This window comes from Phocoena phocoena, chromosome 2, assembly GCF_963924675.1.
Source record: "Phocoena phocoena chromosome 2, mPhoPho1.1, whole genome shotgun sequence".
Classification (NCBI taxonomy): domain Eukaryota; kingdom Metazoa; phylum Chordata; class Mammalia; order Artiodactyla; family Phocoenidae; genus Phocoena; species Phocoena phocoena.
The window spans coordinates 41,553,354-41,572,239 of NC_089220.1; the positions used below are offsets into that span (position 1 = coordinate 41,553,354).

Sequence of the window (18,886 nt, forward strand, 5' to 3'; positions counted from 1 at the left end):
AGGCAAATAGAAGCTAATCCTGCCACTTGGATAGCAAAACAGAAATCTGACTTTGCTCTTAGGTTACATGTCATCTCTATGACACACATTACAACAGGGACATTTGTGAGCTGCTGAGTCAAATTAGAATAATTGTAAGCACATGTACCAGTTCAAATCTTTTGGCAAATTCTAGTTCATCTTCATTTCGGAGCATTTCAAAAAAATCTAAATGCCTGAAAGACAATTAAAGAAAAGCTATTAAAAGTTGAACATCCTACAAACACAGGCACATAGGAATCAGGACATAAATACTAAGGCCTTTCCTAAAATTTCAGAGATATCTCTAAAAGAAGTACGACAACAAAATTTGAATGCCTTCTCTTAACTATGTTCTAAGGAAAAAAGACATCATCTGACTGAAATGAGATCACTACAAGAGACAAATCTGAAAGCCTAGGATGCGCAGCACATAGAAGACAATTCATGAAAGTTTATCAAATCCAGATTCTACTCATGGAATCTCTTTATGGAAAAACAAGCCCATATAACTAACTTGACTGACCACTGAATTAAAGATTACAAAAGAAATGTTCATGCCTTTCACTTATTCATTCAAATACTTATTGAGCCCCTATTATTGACTGGGGAATGATAAGTTCTGTGAAGACAAATCCAACAGCATAAAGGGGGTAGAGAATGATGGGAGGTGAGGTGAGGTGAAGCATATGAACACAGTGGCTGGAAAAGGTCTCTGCATGGGAAAAAGGGAAAAAGCGATTTGGACATCTGTGAGAAGATCTTTTAATGCTGAGGAAATAGCATGTGCAAAGGCCCTGAGGCAAGTGTATTTTGACATGTTCATAGACTATCAAGGAAAAAAGCATGGTGGAGTGTGTGAATGAGGGAGAAGCGTGGTAGAAGGAAAGATTTGAAAGCTGGTAGGATATGTTAGAAATCGTAAAATGACTGCAGACAAGAGCACAGGACAAGAGCAACAGGAAAGTGGAAATTAACATTCATAGAATGTCTATCAAAGGTGCCATGTGATTCCACATGTTTTATAGTCAGCTTTCATAACAGTTCTGCAGAATAGTGTTATCATCATCGTCACTATTTCTTTACATATAAAAACAGTAAGGGGGCTTCCCCGGTGGCGCAGTGGTTGAGAGTCCGCCTGCCGATGCAGGGGACGTGGGTTCGTGCCCCGGTCCGGGAAGATCCCACATGCAGCGGAGCGGCTGGGCCCGTGAGCCATGGCCGCTGAGCCTGCACGTCCGGAGCCTGTGCTCCGCAACGGGAGAGGCCACAACAGTGAGAGGCCCGCGTACCGCAAAAAAAAAAAAACCAAAAAAACCCAAAAAAACCCAGTGAGGTTCAGAAAAATTGAGTAACTTGACCAGAACACACAGCAGGTAAGCGGCAGGACTGGGATATGGATTCAAGCCTAATGCCAAAACCTACACTAAGTTCTCTACACAAGTGCTGCTTCTTTCTTCGAGAAAGTCTTACTATAAAAACATCATTACCTGGTCTAACATTTTGGTACAAGTTCCTTAGGTCACAAGTAGTTCATAGACTGGCACTATACACAAGGAAAACACATGAACTATCTCATAATAGTGTGACTTACCTATCTAATGTTGAATTTTCATGTTCCCTTAATTTATCTATTACAGGTTGAATTCCCAACATCAGAAATTCATAGCGAAGATGAAGTCTAAAGTCCAAACTTTCCTGAAAGCAAAGGGGTGATGGAATACATTTTTAAGCTCTTTAGACTACACAGTTGGTAATCTTTTTTTAAAGATTATTCTTTAATAATATATGTTTTAAATTGTGGTACAGAAGGCTCTTACCACTCCTGCGCCTTGGCTTAGCACTGCATTGATGAAGGACATGATGGCAGTCTTGAGACTCACTTCATCTCGATACCGCCCCGTGCTTTTATCCAAGTCATTAATTAATGTCTACCAAGGATACAGATGTAAAAACAAAGGACCAAATAGTTACTAACCGTACGCTCATTTTATTAATTTTTTAATACTCTGAAGTTAATTTTTAAAAGCTTGTGTTAATCAGAATTACATTGATCCACAGAAAGCTACCTTTTTTTCCTTAAGATTAGTCCTAAAAACTCTACTTTCAAAATTCTTACATCATATATGTTTACATATACATGTATACAAAGTACAAAAGACTGTGCTTCGTTAACTCTGCTTACTTTTCATATTTGAGTATAAACAATGTGGTGACATAATCTCGCTGTTTATATTGATACTACATCAAGACTGGCAACACATAAAATTTTCAGGGAACACCCATTTAGTGGATCAAAAAGTGTTTTATATAATGTGTAGGAAGCAGGGCTACATTTTTAAGTTCAGTACAGTAGTCTCCCCTTATTCAGAGGGGAGACTGTTCCAACATCCCCAGTGGAGGCCTGAAACCATGGATAGTACTGAACCCTATATATATTCCTATATAGACTATGTTTTTCCTACATTAATGGCTGGGTGTTGTATACAGTGTGGGTATCTAGAGAAAGGGATGATTCACATCCTGGGAAGTACTGAGCAGGATGGCACAAGATTTCATCATGTTACTCAGAACAGCTGCACAATTTAAAGCTTATGAATTATTTCTGGAATTTTCCATTTAATATTTTTTAACCGCAGTTGACCTCAGGTAATTAGCACTGTGGAAAGCAAAACTGCAGTTAAGAGGGGGACTACTGTAAATCCACAACCTCAGATTGATCAACTACAGAAAGAACATTCTACTCTCTACCTAAGAAGAAGGAAATGCTTGAAGTCCCATCGTGAATGCTCACCACAGGGGAAAATCTCAAGTTAACATTCCCCCTTCGGGGCCAGAAAAGGCACTGGTCTTAAGGTAGGAATGAAGAAGTGGCGAGGAAGCACCTACCTGAAAGCGGGTTCTCTCGCTGGCGTACTTCTGGTAGTGCAGCATGGCCTGCAGAACCTTCTTGTGGCCCCCGGGAACCAGGCACACAGCGCCCAAGATTTCCAGCACAGCCACCTTCGTCTTAATGTTCTCTGTGCTCAGACTCTGAGCAATTACATTAATACTCTCAGAATGAGCCAGGACGTGAGCCCGACCTTGAGAGTTGTTCATTAGCGCCTTTATACATCCAATGAGAGAGGTATGTATTCGAGACTCTGAGGTCTCGTAGTCCATGGTCTTTAGAAAGTTGAGAATACATGACAGGCCGTCCAAGTCAATGAATCGGGTTACAAACCTGTCACGAGGAGAAGGTTAAAATGTATCAGACTTAAGTCTTTTTGGAATATTTTAATAGCCCTTAACAGAAAAGTTTAGGGGGCTGGTGGGCAGGAGAAAGTAAGAAGATGTAGTTCCTAAAGTACCCAAAGGCTTACATGAAGTCTTCTTAATTGGAGGCCTCCTCCTTGGCCCAGACCCAATGGTCAGGTCTAACCAGAAGTGTGAAAAAAATCTCCAATTGAGTTCAAAAGATCTTAACCGATATGAATAACCAATGAACAGATCTTATAACCACAGAAAACCAGGAACAAGAAGACATTCAGAATATTCACCTTAGGTTAAAGTCATGTGCTGATTCTGTGTTATGATAGCATCCAGTCCTCATGAATGTTTAAGTGTTGACCACTGACCCAGGCACGCCCCATACCAATGAAAAGTCAAAGACCATCCTTAAACTCCAGGATATTTACTTGCCAAACAAATGATAATCTATCTACTTAGTTTTATAGCAAAAACCTTCTTTTGTATGGCATGCTATATGGAATCCCAATATATAAAGCAAATAAAAGCAATACTTTGTACATTAATTTTTGGATATTTATAACACACTTATTTAACTGTAAAGTCAATCAATGAGAATAATTCACAATACACATCTGTAGGTTAAGCCTCTGAAAAGTTCAAAAGTAACATAACCTGTTGATGTGACTACTCCAGAAATTTCCAAACTTATTTAGCCTTGGATAACCATTAACATCTGAGAATGCAGAACACACATAGAGAGGGAAACACTGATCTTGTTAGGATAGACTAGAAAACTTTTGATATACTACTGTATATGATTTTTGAGGAATCAGTACATTTTTTCCTAGCATTTTATAGTCAAATATAGGGAATTTTATTTCTCAGCTATTTCATCCAACCACATCACCCAGACCTAGCCAAGCTTCATTCGTAGCACTAGTGCTGATGAAATGCACCTGTAAGCACCCCCATATCCCACCAAACCTTAGAGGATTAATGGAAAATGAACGTGTGGGAGGCACACAGTAGAAGCTGATTGCTCATCCATTTCTTTTACAACCGTTTTATTGAGATATAACTCACATGCCATAAAATTCATACTTTCAAATGTGTAATTCAGTGATTTTTAATATATTCACAGAGTTGTACAACCATGGTCACTATCTGATTTTAGAACACTTTAATTATCCCCAAAAGACCATTTTCCTCTCTCCCTAACCCCAGGCAACCATTTATCTTTCTGTCTCTATGGATTGGCCTTTTCTCGATATTTCATATAAATGGAATCATACAATACGTGGTCCCTTGTGTCTGGCTTCTTTCGCTTTGCATAAATATTTTCAAGGCTCATCCATGTTGTAGCATGTATCAGTACTCCGTTTTAGGGTTGAAAAATATTCTGTTTTATGGATATGTCACATTTTATTTATCAATTGATCAGTTGATAGAATTTAGGTGTTTCCAATTTCTGGCTCTTATAAATAATGCTAATATTCGCACACAAGGTTTTAGGGACATGTTTTCATTTCCCTTGGGCTACATATCGAGAAGTAGAATTGTTGGCTCATATGGCAACACTATGTTTAATATTCTGCGGAAATGTCCAACTATTTTCCAAAATGGTTGCACCATTTTACATTCCCCCCAGCAATGAATGAGGGTTACAATCTCTCCACATCTGCACCAACACTTATTAGTTTCTGCCTTTTTGTATTTTAGCCACCTTCATGGATGTCTGCACATCTTTTAACCGAAGAAAAACAATTTATTGAATGTTCAATGATTAGAGTATTTCATCCACGGTTCAATTACATGTTTTTAATTTAAGACTTCCTCAAGAGTTTGGCTATTGCAGAAAAATAAAGAAGAAAGGAAGGGAAAAAGCAAGGGGAGAAGAAAGTAGAAAAGCAGAAAAAGAAAAGAGACAAGTAGTACACGCTACCCAGTATAAAAATTACCTCATTGGTTTCGTCCTTAATGCTGTCTTCAAACTCTCTATAGTTTTACTTCTCTCTTCTTCCTCTTCTTTCTCTAAAGCCAGCAGAGATTTTCTCTATGCAAAGAAAACTAAAGTTACTTCTTCAATTTTTGTTTTAATTATAGTACAAGTAAGGCAAGCCCACAGATTACATGCCATCACTTTTAATACAAATAATCAATAATAATATGACCAAGATTTACTACAAGCCAAAATGTAGACCAAAAGCACCAAGAATTCCACAAATTCATTCTCTGTACTACAAGTTACTTCTTCTGAATTTAAATAAAGCTTTAAGAAAATGTTGAGAAATCTTAGTAGAGATTAAGTTGTCCAAACACTTGTGTAACTATTCTATAACTACATTCTGATGAAGATATTACTATTTATTTGATAGAAAAGGGAAGATTAGACCTATAGTTAAATATAACAATCTGACAATTAAAGTTAACATTATCACACTATCAAAGAGAGGCAGGCAGCAATCTTTCCATGCTATCTCTTCCATTTCTCAGTCAAAAAGTGTAATCTTAAAAAAAAAAGTGTAAGTTTTTACATTTTTTGTTACATCCAATTATTTTTTAAGAGGAACGATTAAATTGGACCTGATACAAAGATAGACAATTCCTTTGGAGTAATTGCTTACATTTTAGAAATGATTAAGGTTCACAGACTTGTTAAAAAGTCTTTTCCACTCCTTTTATGCCATGATCACCTAAATGTACTAAAAGTATCGCCAAGTCTTATGGCCCCAGGTGCTTCTACCCCACGGAACCACAGGTCCCTTGCCTTCCTCCTACTCTTAACATGTGCTTGTCCGGTCTCAGTCTTTTTACTTGTTACCCATTCTGACAAAATGCATGGTTGGGAGACAGATTGGGGTACAGAAAAAAACATCTGGCTCTTATCCACGTGTCTCAATGGTCCAGTCTCTCCCTTTCTTTCAGGTCCACACATCATCAAGGGGTGACTTTACTTAATTTTTTTCAAGTTAACAGTACAAGCATTAAGTAACTAAACGCTAACTAAAACCTAAATTTGACTTCACACTTAGGATGGTGAAGCCCAAAGCAAACATATATCAGTATCATTTATGGCAAGTGAAATAAAAATCAGTAAAGTCTTGTTTTGTAAACTTGAATTGTTTCTGATAAAGCTGCCCTCTTGCTGGTGATGCGCCCGGACAGCTGTCACCAGAGGATGGTAGGGGAAGAGGCTGCATGCAGAAATAGCCAATGAATTTCTTCACAGCTCCGTGAGACCCATATCCTGGAAAGTTGAGCACAAATCCAGCCAAGTACATTTAATCTCCTGTGGCACAGCTGAGCTTGCTCAGACTCTTAAGCAATCACGTTGACTCTGTAGCCCAGAATCAGGACTTTTATGAACATCACTTCTTGTTCCCAAGCTTAGTTACCCAAACCTCCCAAATTAAAACTACACACGCTTCTTATTGTGGTTCATTAATACTAAATAAAGATGCATATATTTATCCTTTTAACAATCTTGGAGAGGGTGTAACCTCCAAATAAAGGCAGACTACATTACGATTCTTCCTAGCAGAGTTAGGAGATTTATGAAAAGTCAAGAAATTTAAATTGGAATTTCCTTCCCCAATATAAGGACTATTACTTTCCTCTCAAAACAGAAGACAGTATACTCTTTTCTGTGTGTAGTACAATGAGAATTGAATCTAAGATTGTTTATTTTATTGAGAAAGTCGAGGTTACGGAGATGAACCTGACATTCTAATGTGACTTTTCGAAATAGAATAATTTATGTGGAGTCTCAAGTTTTCAAGCTTCACATTTATGGAGAAGTCTAAATTTGCAGCTTTTCGACAGAAAAGGGGATCTGCCTACATTTCTGAAGATGGCTGCTAGGCCAAACATCCAGTATGCACCTTGCCATACACTGGACTGGCTTGTGGCGGCCTCCTTGGGTGCTCTATGCACTTACTAAATCCCTGTTCACATGAGGAGTGGGCAAAGGATGAAGTGCATCCTAGCAGCGAATCTTCCAGTCAAAGCTGCTAAGGTTTACACTGGAACATGCAGGGCCGAGAGAGATGCGCAAACCAGGCACAGAAATCATTCCTGGTATGGAGTCTGGAACCAAGCTCCTGTTTGAAATATCTCATTGGTGTGAAATCAATAAGCCAACCCGCTAAGCACACTGAACTTCACCTCACATCCTTGCTCCCTGAGACTGCACGCAGAAGCCACACACCAAGAAAGCCCAGGTCCCTCTGGAACACGCACTCTTTTATTATATTGTTTTTCACTCGTTAAAAGCCAGCAGATCACTCAGGGGTCCTTTAAAGAACAAAGCATTCTTGTTACGACGCTTCCATAAAGTAACTGAACTTGTTCCACAAAGGGCTTCACAGACCAGTAAGCGCTGCGGTTCTCAACCTGGACTGCTTATCAGACTCTCCAGATGCTTGTCCCACCTCAGAAAAGCTGGGGGTGGAGGCGGGGGTGGGGGGGTGGGATTACCAGGCCTCTTTCACGTGCCAAAGGATTTAAAAAAACTGAGTTAGTGAGAGGCAAACTGGAAAGGAGTCTTTGAGCTTAGACTGATAGGTTTAAATTCCAGCTCTACCACTTCCAATGAGATGACCTTGGGCAAGGTAACCTTTCTCTGAGTCTCAGTGTCCTTATCTATAAATAGCACTTAGAGGATAGGGTGCTTGTAAGGATTTGAAACAGCATGTAACGTGCCTGTTACATGAGGCGCACTCAACAGCAGTAGCCGCTACTGATGCTGAAGACAGTGGATGAGGAAAATGTGGATAAACCCCCCTTCGACAATTCCCAAAGCAGACAGCCAAAGAGCTTAGCTGCCAGGCCAGGAAAGGATGTGGAGGAATCATGTGCCTTTCCAGTCCCCAGGGATAATGTCTTAGGATTTCTGCTGTGTGCTGTCAGGAATTCTCCAGAGAGACTGGCTAGAACTACGGGAGGATGTGGTGGCCACAGAGAGGGTGAAAAAACCAGAAAACTCAGCACAGAGTTTCTGGTCTCATCAGGCCTCCTTGCTCCTTTACAGATGCAGGACTGGTGAGGCCTCATTATTTCATCACCTGTTGTAATGGCTTCTACCCTTAACACTGGAACGATGCTGGCTCTGTCCTTCAAGGAGCATTAGAAAGCTTTGTGAGGTGTTTAACCCATAAAGAAGAGCAAAGTGACAATTTAAGAGCCTGGAAATGATACTCTTAGAGAGGGCTTTCGATTAGGAAGCAAATATAATTAAAATGTAGATGACTCATGAATGTAGCAAAAGGTTGTCCAAGGAGCTAGATGAAAGAGAAGGGAGGCTCTTGAAGAAGTGACACATAGCAGCACATCACGCACCCTCTAGTGCAGGAAATGAGTCAGGCTGACTCTGGAAAAGGCATGGAGTAAGTCACTAAAGGACAAATTAACCTAACTGTCCCAAAATTTGAAGAAAGGAAAAATCCATATTATTTAGTACTTCTCCATTGATAGAAGTGAATTCATTAACAAAGGAGCAACTTCCCTTGTTAGACATCAAGTAAGGCTGACTTAATTAGAAAGAGAGACAGCCTGCCTGACCGCTTGTTTTTACCCTAACAGCCAAGAACAAGAACTCAGAAAATAGGGACTTCCCCGGTGGCGCAGAGGTTAAGAATCCACCTGCCAATGCAGGGGACATGGGTTTGATCCCTGGTCTGGGAAGATCCCACGTGCCGCGGAGTAACTAAGCCTGGGCGCCACAACTATTGAGCCTGCGCTCTAGAGCCCGTGAGCCACAACTACTGAAGCCCGCGTGCCTAGAGCCCACGCTCTGCAACAAGAGAAGCCACCGCAATGAGAAGCCCACGCACCACAACGAAGAGTAGCCCCCGCTCACCACAACTAGAGAAAGCCGGCGCGCAGCAATGAAGACCCAACACAGCCAAAAATAAATAAATTTTTTTTTAAAATTCAGAAAATAACCTTTATGTGCAGGAATTGTAAATGACTCTATATTATAATTGCTTCGGCGGATGTAGAAAAATCCCTGATGGTTATCACAAGACTCATGTTCTGATAACATATTCATACAAATGCTGAGATCACTCTTTTCTCATCTTTGCTATTGTGTAGAATGCTTGTTATAAGGACTTGGTGGTTATTTTCTGTTCTTTTCTGCTGTGCTTTTAGAGAAACCCTTGGGGCAAAAACTTATGCAGTTTCTTCTATAATTTATACAGCCCTGTTTACCATGGTGCTTATTATTCATCATGAGACAGCAGAAGAAGCATCTTCAAAGAAAAAGCTAGAAAAGAGGAAGTTACTAAAAGTCAAGGCCTCTGAAAATTTAGCAAAAGTGTGAATGATTCACATATCGTAGTCAGTTTTTAACTGTTGCAGCAGCAGCAAAATATTAGACAATCTAGAAAGTTCGTTCTAAGTGATAAGAAATGAATTCTCCACAAGGGCTCTGTGGATGGCAGGAAAAGGAGAGGTAGAGAAAGTATTATGGAAGCTATCATCTGTTTGACTATAATAAACTCAAAGTTGAGCCTAACAGATTAACTCTTAAAATCGTAAGTGTGTCCACAAAGGCAAAGACTGCTCTCCTGTGAGCAGCCTCCAAGTTTTATCAACGTGAACAAGATTTAGGCTATTAAGGCTCAAATGTTGATGACACGTTTTCTGCTGTGTATTTTTGCTGGATCGACAGACGCCCCTAAGCAGCTCAAAACTCTGACATCACAGAGACATCTATGTGATCAGAATGCACTATTTTAGACACTGAGAATGCATTTTCATCAATTACTGAACCAAAAATCCACATACTGAAGATTTCCCAAGGATATCTCAGCATTATCATTATTACGCCTTTCCATTAAACCACGTATTCCATGAAATTTTTTCTTATTTGTATGAGCAAAAGAGTACCTTCGTACCCTGTAAGATCAAGAACCCAGGAACTAAGTCCTCCGTTTAAAAAAAAAAAAAGAAGGATGAGAACAGTGAAGGGATAGTTTCATTGTACTATTCTTAAATGGTATTAACTTTTAGAATGGTGCTGCCCTATCAAAGTTCCAAATGATTGGTAGGAACAATTGCAAGTTAAAGTTGAACAGAGGCCAGATTTATGATTACATTTCCTCTAATAACAATAATAACTCACTTATATTTTAGTATGTGATTTTATTTAAAACATACTGGAAAAAAATCATTTTGCCAAATACCACTCCTGCCTCCCCTTTCTCCCCAACACTGAGCGTTTGGAATAGAGTTTGGAAAGATAATTACATTTGGTAGTTCTTACTCAAGTGAATACTTATTGTGCAACTGTGCGCTTTGTACTAAACTTGCATTTTAAACTGTGAGTTGAAGAACAGAAAGGATACCTACAGCAGCCATGGAATTGAGCTGATCAATGTAGAATTCAGGCCAACTTGTTGCTCCCTTGTTTTCTTCCTGGTCCTAAAGAGAAAGAAAAAAAAAAAAAAGTGATATACCACCAGATGTATATACACAACAGCCACAAGCACATCTGACTCCCAGAGCCTCTAGACGATGGCCCACACAAACCATTAGAAGACACTGAGATACAAGATATTTGTCTTTTAACGTTAGCTTTAAATCATCAGACTGTCCCCTTGATCAGGGTGGTCTTCCCGATCCAATTTCCACAGAGAGCGCTGAAGTCAGGATTAGGTGTGACAAAGGGGACATTTTCTGAACCAGCGTTCAAGGAGAGTTGACACGGGAACTTAGCCGCACATGGTATGATACTGTTTTCCTTCAGGGGCGCAATAACACTGGGAAGGGCTCTGTGTTTGTTGCAAGGACAAAGGATCTCTAGGTCCTGTGTCGCACTGAGGATGGTACTGCGGCACTACACGTCTGGATGAAGTCCACAAAAGAGGAAAAGCTGCCTTTAACCATGACCACAGGGGGATTCCCTGGCGGCACAGTGGTTAAGAATCCGCCCACCAATGCAGGGGACACGGGTTCGAGCCCTGGTCCGGGAAGATCCCACATGCCGCAGAGCAACTAAGCCCGTGTGCCACAACTACTGAGCCTGCACTCTAGAGCCCACGAGCCACAACTACTGAGCCAGCGTGCTATAACTACTGAAGCCCACGTGCCTAGAGCCTGTGCTCCGCAACAAGAGAAGCCACCGCAATGAGAAGCCTGGGGACCACAACGAAGAGTTGCCCCCGCTTGCCACAACTAGAGAAAGCCCGTGCACACCAACGAGGACCCAATGCAGCCAAAAATAAATAAATAAAATAAATTAAAAAATGACCACTGGACTTGGCCAATTGTTAACTGGACTTTTTTCCATTAGTTTGTTCAGACTCCAGCAGACAGTAAAAATTTTGAAGAAAGGTCTCATTTGATGTGACCAAAAGTAAATGATACTTCTTCAGATGAGGAGGTAAAATAAAGCCCGACATTGGATGGAAGGTAACAGAATGAACACACATTAGTCCCAAGTCCAGCCCTCATGCCATGACAGCTTGTGAGTTTGAGAAAATGTAATATATCTGAACTGAAGAGAACTGAAACCCAAGGAATTCAGGGACCCATTCCTAAACCGCTCCAGTCAATCCTGCATCTTACAAACCAGGGTGACCTGAAGCCAGCACCAGAGCCCCCAGGGCTTCTGTGGATGGGCACCCTGTGCCAGCCTGAGCTCACACCTCCCCCTCAAATCAGGTGGCTGTGGCCTCTGCTCCATTGGAGCACTGAGTCCACTTGAAGATGGCATTGTGGTGGGAGATTTCCATGCATGTTTGCAAACCTGTGTGGCTCCAAGTCATTTGTGTGACCAAACAAACTTGAAGGGGAAAATTTCAGCTCTTCTCTAGCTTCACATTCAGAGAACGCCTTAGTATAATCGGCATCTCCTGTCCCCCTGGAGAAGAGCTGGGCCAGGTACACAGAGCTGCTACCGGACAATGAAGTAGTTACTACCTATTTACTGTGTCAGGATCCCCATCCTTGGGATACCGGCTTCAAGGTAGGGCTATTAATTTCAGTCCTACACTTTACCTAAAAGAAGAGAAACAAACTTTCTCTAAACAAATCTTTCTAGGCAGGTCTACTCTAGCGAGATAAAGGAAACAATTTCAAAACTATTCTTTAAGTTGCCAGGAAAAGGGGGCAAAGTAACTGTTGCTTACAGTGCCTTGAAAGCTGGCAGTAACTGATATCTGAACTCAGGGAGTTGCATGAATTTCATCTGGAGACTGAACATCCCAGATGATGGGGACAAAGGCTAGAGCAGCAGCTTTGAAGTTGGACTGGATTACACTTCCATGGCTTTAAAAAGCTGAGGAAATCTGATGAGTTTTTAGAACAGCCCCTGATTATTATTTAACATGTTAATAAAATAGCTACAATGGTAGCGTAAACGCTGAACACTTCTCTCCTATTAAAATGGAGTATTAAAGTTTGCAAAACCCCATTGTTACCAATGTTTTCAGCAAGCCAAAACCCACAGTGATATTCAATGGTATTTGAACCTATAAAATGAAATAGAAGGTGCCAGATCTTTCTAGTCCCTCAATCTAGGGCAAATTTCCAAAATTACGACAAAATCACATCCCATGTCTGGGGTCCCATGAGAGCCTGCTGTAAGCTATTAAGTCCTGGTTACTGAAAAGAGATCATTTTAGAAGCTTAAGATTAGTATACAGAGAGAAATCTCTACGCTCTGAAAATGCTTTTAAAATAATGTAAACAGATTAAGAGTAGATCTAGATACTGCAGTCAAAATAAGGGGAAGAAAGCTTCATTTTTATTTTACATGCCCCCAGTGCTGAGAAAATCAAATGAGCTGACATACGTGAAAGCTTCTCATAAAAATACTAAGTGTTATCACTACATCCCTGAGGGCGGGAGGTAATCCTCAGAGTTCTTCATTTTAGCAGTGCATTTCCCTGGTCCTTCTATACAGATGTGTGCTACAGTAGCCAAGAGAAGCTCATCCCTGTGAACCAAATCTCCCCCTCCTTTGTGTGGCTTCTGGAGTCTGCAGTGATACACAGACACAGGCCAGAAGGATCTGAACGCAATTGTTCTCCGAGGTCCCCGAAAGAGCACTGGACACAGAGACTTGCCAAGGGCGAGGCTTTCTCCTAAAAAGTCCATGAAAGAGATCACTGATGGAAGGGTAACATGTATAATATTCCTGGAAGGGCGGGTCCTCTGTATTACTAACCTCAAACACATATTATTCTTTGAGTCATCTGTCTTGGTTCTATTTACTTGTTCTAGAGAAACAAGTGGAAAAATACACAAGCTTGTATAAACTGTACTACTGTAGTTGTAATAGAAGCAACTGTAATATCCAGCACATACAGAGCTTACCATGCATCAAACGCTGTTCTACTCACTGCGCTCTTCATTGAATCTACCCTGTGAGGTAGATGCTGTCATTATACTCATCTTACCGAAGAGGAAACAGAAGTAAAGGGAGGACAGATGTGTTGCTAAAGGTCATCCTGCTGGAAATTCAGAGGCAGTGAGAAAGTATCATGGCAACCTCTTTCCTAAGATTAGACCTCAGGTTAACCACAAGCAATACACATTGAGTGCAAAGCTGGCTTTTCACTCTTCACCACTTCACTGTAAGAGACTCAAACATGGTTAGAGGCCAAAAATGAGTTCACCTCTCCCTAAACCCTTAGTGCTACATTCAACATTTCTGAATATTATTCTAAGGCCTGATGTCTTACCCGGGCTACCTCTGAACCCTCTCTCTAGACTTTCTGTGGGAACTCTTCTGCCCCTCTATCAACACCTCATCTATCGTTGTAATGTGTGCATGCAGACAGCACTTAAGAAGCTTTTCCCTAACCTGTTCTCCCGTTCTGTTATACACCTCATGTTATCGGCTGTCTTCATGGGGATTTCTCAAGAGCCCCTGAAGATGAGCCCATAGCACTGACCAGCTGTGGACACTGAAATTGTAAACAAAACCCTCCCTAAACCATACACCTCTAACCCTACTTTTGGCTACCTATTTCAGTGATTCCATTAGAACTTTTCTCTGATAAGCAAGAATACTGCCTTCATTCTGTTCTTTTAAAAAGTTGCTTTTCCCCCCTCTCTTTTAAAACAGATTGTAGGTAACCCTTAAAGACACGTAGAGGAGGTTGTCCTATGGGAATACAAGTTCTAGCAATCACATTAAATGCTCTTTTCGTTCTACCTACAGTATGGATAATTCATATTAATATCTAGTTTTGTTTCTTCTTGAAATGTAATAAGCATTTAAGATATATGCCTATCTTTAGAGGATCTATTAGATTAATTAGAATTGAATTGATATAAACATTTTATGTTATTAAATTCTCCACTGATAACTGGTTTTTGAGAATATGTGCAAACATCACTTATATTCAGAGAGATGGTATGATGGAAAAATGACCAGATAGGCCATGCAAAGATGAGGTTCCAGAACTTACCTGTTGGTTTATTCAATCTGCATCTCTTGCTAAGCTTGAATATCTTTGGGCCTTGTTTTTCTTCTGTTCAAAATAAGAGGTGAGACTAGACCATTTCTAAAGTCCCTACAAGCTCTAAGAGTCTACATGCCTCTAATAGTGAGATGCCATGGAAAACACAGTTTGTTACTATATTTAGTTTGAGGGCCCAATTTTTAAAATCAGTAATTTAAAAAAAAATTATGTTGTTCAGTGACTAACTTACAAAACCCTTAACTTTCAACAGCTAATTCCTTTACAAGGTAATTAGAGGGGGAAAAAACTCCTCAACATTAATTATTTTATTATTTGTCTAATCCAACTCATCCTGTTTTCTTAGTAGCTTGACAGTCATCAATAAGAGAGTATTCATGGACAAAATTTCCTGCTGGATGGGTACTTTGACACTGCCTTTGCTTTCAACCTGCACTGACTGCAGCTTTAACCTCTTTTCTTGGTTTTCCACTTTGCTCCTACAGTCTCAAACTCTGAAAAAACAACAAAACAAAAAAACTCTTTGCTAGTAAAGGGAACTTGTACAGTGCAAAGGACCTTCAAGAACATTGATTTTTTTTTTTGTTTTTGTCTTTTAAAATCAGGCTCTAATCAACCAACTCATTTAGAAGGTAAAGAAATACATAGTCTATTTCTAACCTCACTTCATTTCCGACTGACACATTATTCACTCCATATCTCTGTTCAGTGGCTACTAAAAAAAAATCCAAGAGATCCTCCCCCATTCTCTTTAAATGTTCGACAGTACATTTGTTTTTCTCAGCATCAGTCTGCCCATAAGAATAAATTTTGCATTATTCATTTGTCTGCACTCTTTCTGAAGTAAGCATTCACAGCTATATCCCAGACTCCTGTCTCTCGCTTCACTATCCTCTCTCTTTCAATCCAAGCTGACTGTATCCCACTTCTTCTACCACCATCAACAGACAGGCATTTGACTCCTCAGCCACTCGCTACCTTAAGTGACTTCTAGGCAGGCGAGGTAAGTAACCTCTGCATGTGACTCAGTTTTAGTTTCCTTTTCTGTAAAAGGGGTGCCTACCTCATAGGGTCATTGTGAGGATTTAATAAGCTAATACAAGTAAATAAAGATCTGGGAACAGTACACACAGAAGTGCTCAATAAATGTTAGCTAGGATGATAATGATACTCTTTAAGGATCTCCAGCTATGGCTATTCTAAGTCCTTGTTGCTAGGACTGAAAAAATTGGAGCAGTTTGGAGGTAAATTTTGTCAGTAATTGTTCACATTTAAAACACACACGGCCTTTGTCAGTCTACTTTCAGGAATTTAGCCCGTGATAACACTTGCACAGTTACATATTACAAAGATTTGTTTCACTGCAGTGCTGTTTGAATTAGCATATAATAAAGTTAACAAGTATATGGAAAGGGGAATGGTTGAATAAACTACTTTGTAGCAGTAGCAAAGAATGAAGTAGAGTTGTGTAATGATATTAAAAATGACCAAGTATATTATGAAGGGGAAAAAATGCTTTAAAATATTATTCTCCATCTATAGAAAAAATATGTACACTACAGACAAACATTTCTGGAAATAGATATAATAAAATTTAACAATGGCTACCCCCTGGGTAGCAGTAGGAAAAGTCTTTTACTTATAAACTTCTGTATGATTCAAACTGTCATTTTACTAAGAACATGCACTATTTTCACAATTAAAATAGAAGTAAGTTTGAAAGCATTACGTGTCCTGTTAGGACAAGAGCTCTGCTTTTTCTAATGTTCTGTGTGACATGAGCAACATCAGGTCGAGACTCTGCAACATTTGCGGTGTTTCTGTTCTCTATCCCTGGGGCACCCCTCTGCTCCCTACAGCAAATTATTTTAAAACATTTCTCTAATTATCTCCTCTTACTGGATTTTCTATTTCTAAAACAGACTATTAACCCTAATATCAGCTGTTTATGCAGACAAAGATACTGAATGATCTGGGCTAAGGTGTATGTACCCAAAGCAGGCTAACACTTTCTAAAATTTCCACACTTACATATTTGTGTTGCAAACAGTTTCTTGGTAGCAGCTGAAGCCTCTCAGTGACATAAGTAGGTCTCAAAGTGCAGTTTAAACATGAAGTCTTAATGTAAAGAATACTTCTTTTGAAATTACCACAGGGAAAATTTCCGATAGGATCAAGTAATAGTATGTAAGACCTGGTACAGTTTTTCTTTAGTTTAAGATGCTCTTAGAAGGTCCAAAATAGGCTGTGCAAAGGTCAATCAATTGTAAAGGACACGTTCGGTGGTTGTTCACTAGACCACAAATCACAGGCAGAAGCAACATGCACTTGGCCAGCAAAGGCCATAAATATCCATTCAGTTACAAACCCATGAGGTTTTTAGATAATACTTGTTAGGAAATAAAGACACACTATTTAACCGTCTAGATTGGCTAAAAATCTTCTATAGCGATATATAATAGTACCATTAACTCAAAAACAGTAGAGACAAACTAAGGTTTAACTAAATGAATTTCAACAGCAGAAAGGTACTATTTCAGTATGATACAAAGTAAACTTCATTCTGATAATGCTCATTACAGGACAAAGGCAGCTAAACACTAATAAAAACCTGTTCCCTTTTTAAAGAAGATTCTCTTAGAAAACATGTTAACTATGATCATATAGGCTCAAGAAATGCTACACCTTGTTAATGATCAAAAGAGTCACCTGTTGCATTAAACTGTCATTCATATTCTGGATTTCATGGGTTCAGCCCCATATACTAATGAACACCACAGATGTTAAATAAATTCACTCTATACCTAGAATTTTTATAGAATACTAGGCAGAAAGGGCCAGACAGGTCAAAGTATATTATTCTGTTAGGTATGTCTCCATGATGTGTGTGGCATCTAATAAATTCGAGTGAATGATAGGAAACAGATGACAATGTGGGTGAGACCAGGTCCAAGGAACAGGGAAGGAAGAGCAGGTAGGATGGAAGATGGAAAATTATTTTGCAGAAGGCCTTGCTAATGACTTCTGCTAATTTTCCCTTCTAGCTCAATAGTAGTATAATTAGCATCTTCTTGAAAGATGGCCATGATGAAGTATGGTACAGCCAGCTTCTTCTGTAAAGGGCCTGATCATACGTATTTTCGGCTTTGTAGACCACAGTCTGTTGCAACTACTCAAGTTCAACTCTGCCCTTGTACAGCGTGAAAGCAGCTATAGATAACACTTAAAGAGTGAGCCCTGCCATGTTTCAGTAACACTTTATTTACAAAAACAGGTTATTGGCCAGATTTGACCCACGAGCCATAGTTTGCCAAACCCTGTGCTATATTAAGCTTGGCTCTCAAGAGAGCGGGAGTACATCAAAATTCTTAGTTGGTCACCAACTATTTTCCATGCTTTCTCCTCTCCTCGAAGCCACTCTATGTCCAACAGTCCCAATTAAAAGTTAGGATGAGCACGTAAGTGTGTGGAACTTGCCCAGTAATGTGCATTTCTGCAAGAGAAGGAGCAGGACCGGCCATGCCTGAAAAGTGTACCTTCTTACCAAGCTCGCTGCTTCCTGAAATCTCACTTTTAAAAACAGCACAGAATCATTAGGTCCTTTAAATCCTGATATTTGCCTCCAACTCTTTCCCTCTTGTTCTTCATTCATCGGGAAGAGAAAACCTTGTAGGGTCCACAAACCTGAACTCCTGAGACAGTAGCTTTACTCAGGCCTTCCAGCACTTACCTCTGACCCCTGGCAGTGGGCTGAAACTATATTCTATAACCGAAGTTTGCCAAAGGCAGGCGGTTGGTTTCAAAAACTACTCCCTATGTTGTCACATTTCAAGACAGTCATGTGGTTCCTGGGACTGCCAAGCCTGGTTGCATTTTTTGGCCACTGCCACAATTACACATCAAATGCATCTGCTGCCCAAATCTGGTTGGGCCCACACAAGGCCTGATTACAGAACAGCATCTTCTGCATCTGCCAGGAAATCCAACACCTCCTCCTAAGCCTAGAATGTCAGTCATTTTCTGGAAAGACTGGAGGGTGACTCGCAATAACAATGGCTTTCACATTTAGCATTTAGAATCACAGAAGAAGAGCAAACTTCCTTCCCCATTTTTCCTAATGCTACAAAACATCTGTATGTTTTTAAGGCAAGCCATCATGGAATTACATAGCTAGGTCTTTGACCCTAGAGACACCCTAGTTT

The 18,886-nt window shown here is 40.0% G+C and overlaps 1 protein-coding gene across 5 annotated transcripts in view; it reads right to left on the reverse strand.

The window, feature by feature from the left end:
- Window positions 1-18,886, reverse strand: part of DAAM1 (dishevelled associated activator of morphogenesis 1) — a 179,497-nt gene that overhangs the window by 58,831 nt on the left and 101,780 nt on the right. For all 5 annotated transcript variants that reach the window (XM_065900351.1, XM_065900342.1, XM_065900333.1 and 2 more), the window contains 6 exons: window positions 10,603-10,674; window positions 5,208-5,302; window positions 2,908-3,241; window positions 1,839-1,949; window positions 1,613-1,716; window positions 149-215 (listed from right to left, as the gene is read on the reverse strand). In XM_065900351.1, the coding sequence (XP_065756423.1) occupies window positions 149-215; window positions 1,613-1,716; window positions 1,839-1,949; window positions 2,908-3,241; window positions 5,208-5,302; window positions 10,603-10,674 (783 nt within the window). The remainder of the gene's footprint in view (window positions 1-148; window positions 216-1,612; window positions 1,717-1,838; window positions 1,950-2,907; window positions 3,242-5,207; window positions 5,303-10,602; window positions 10,675-18,886) is intronic.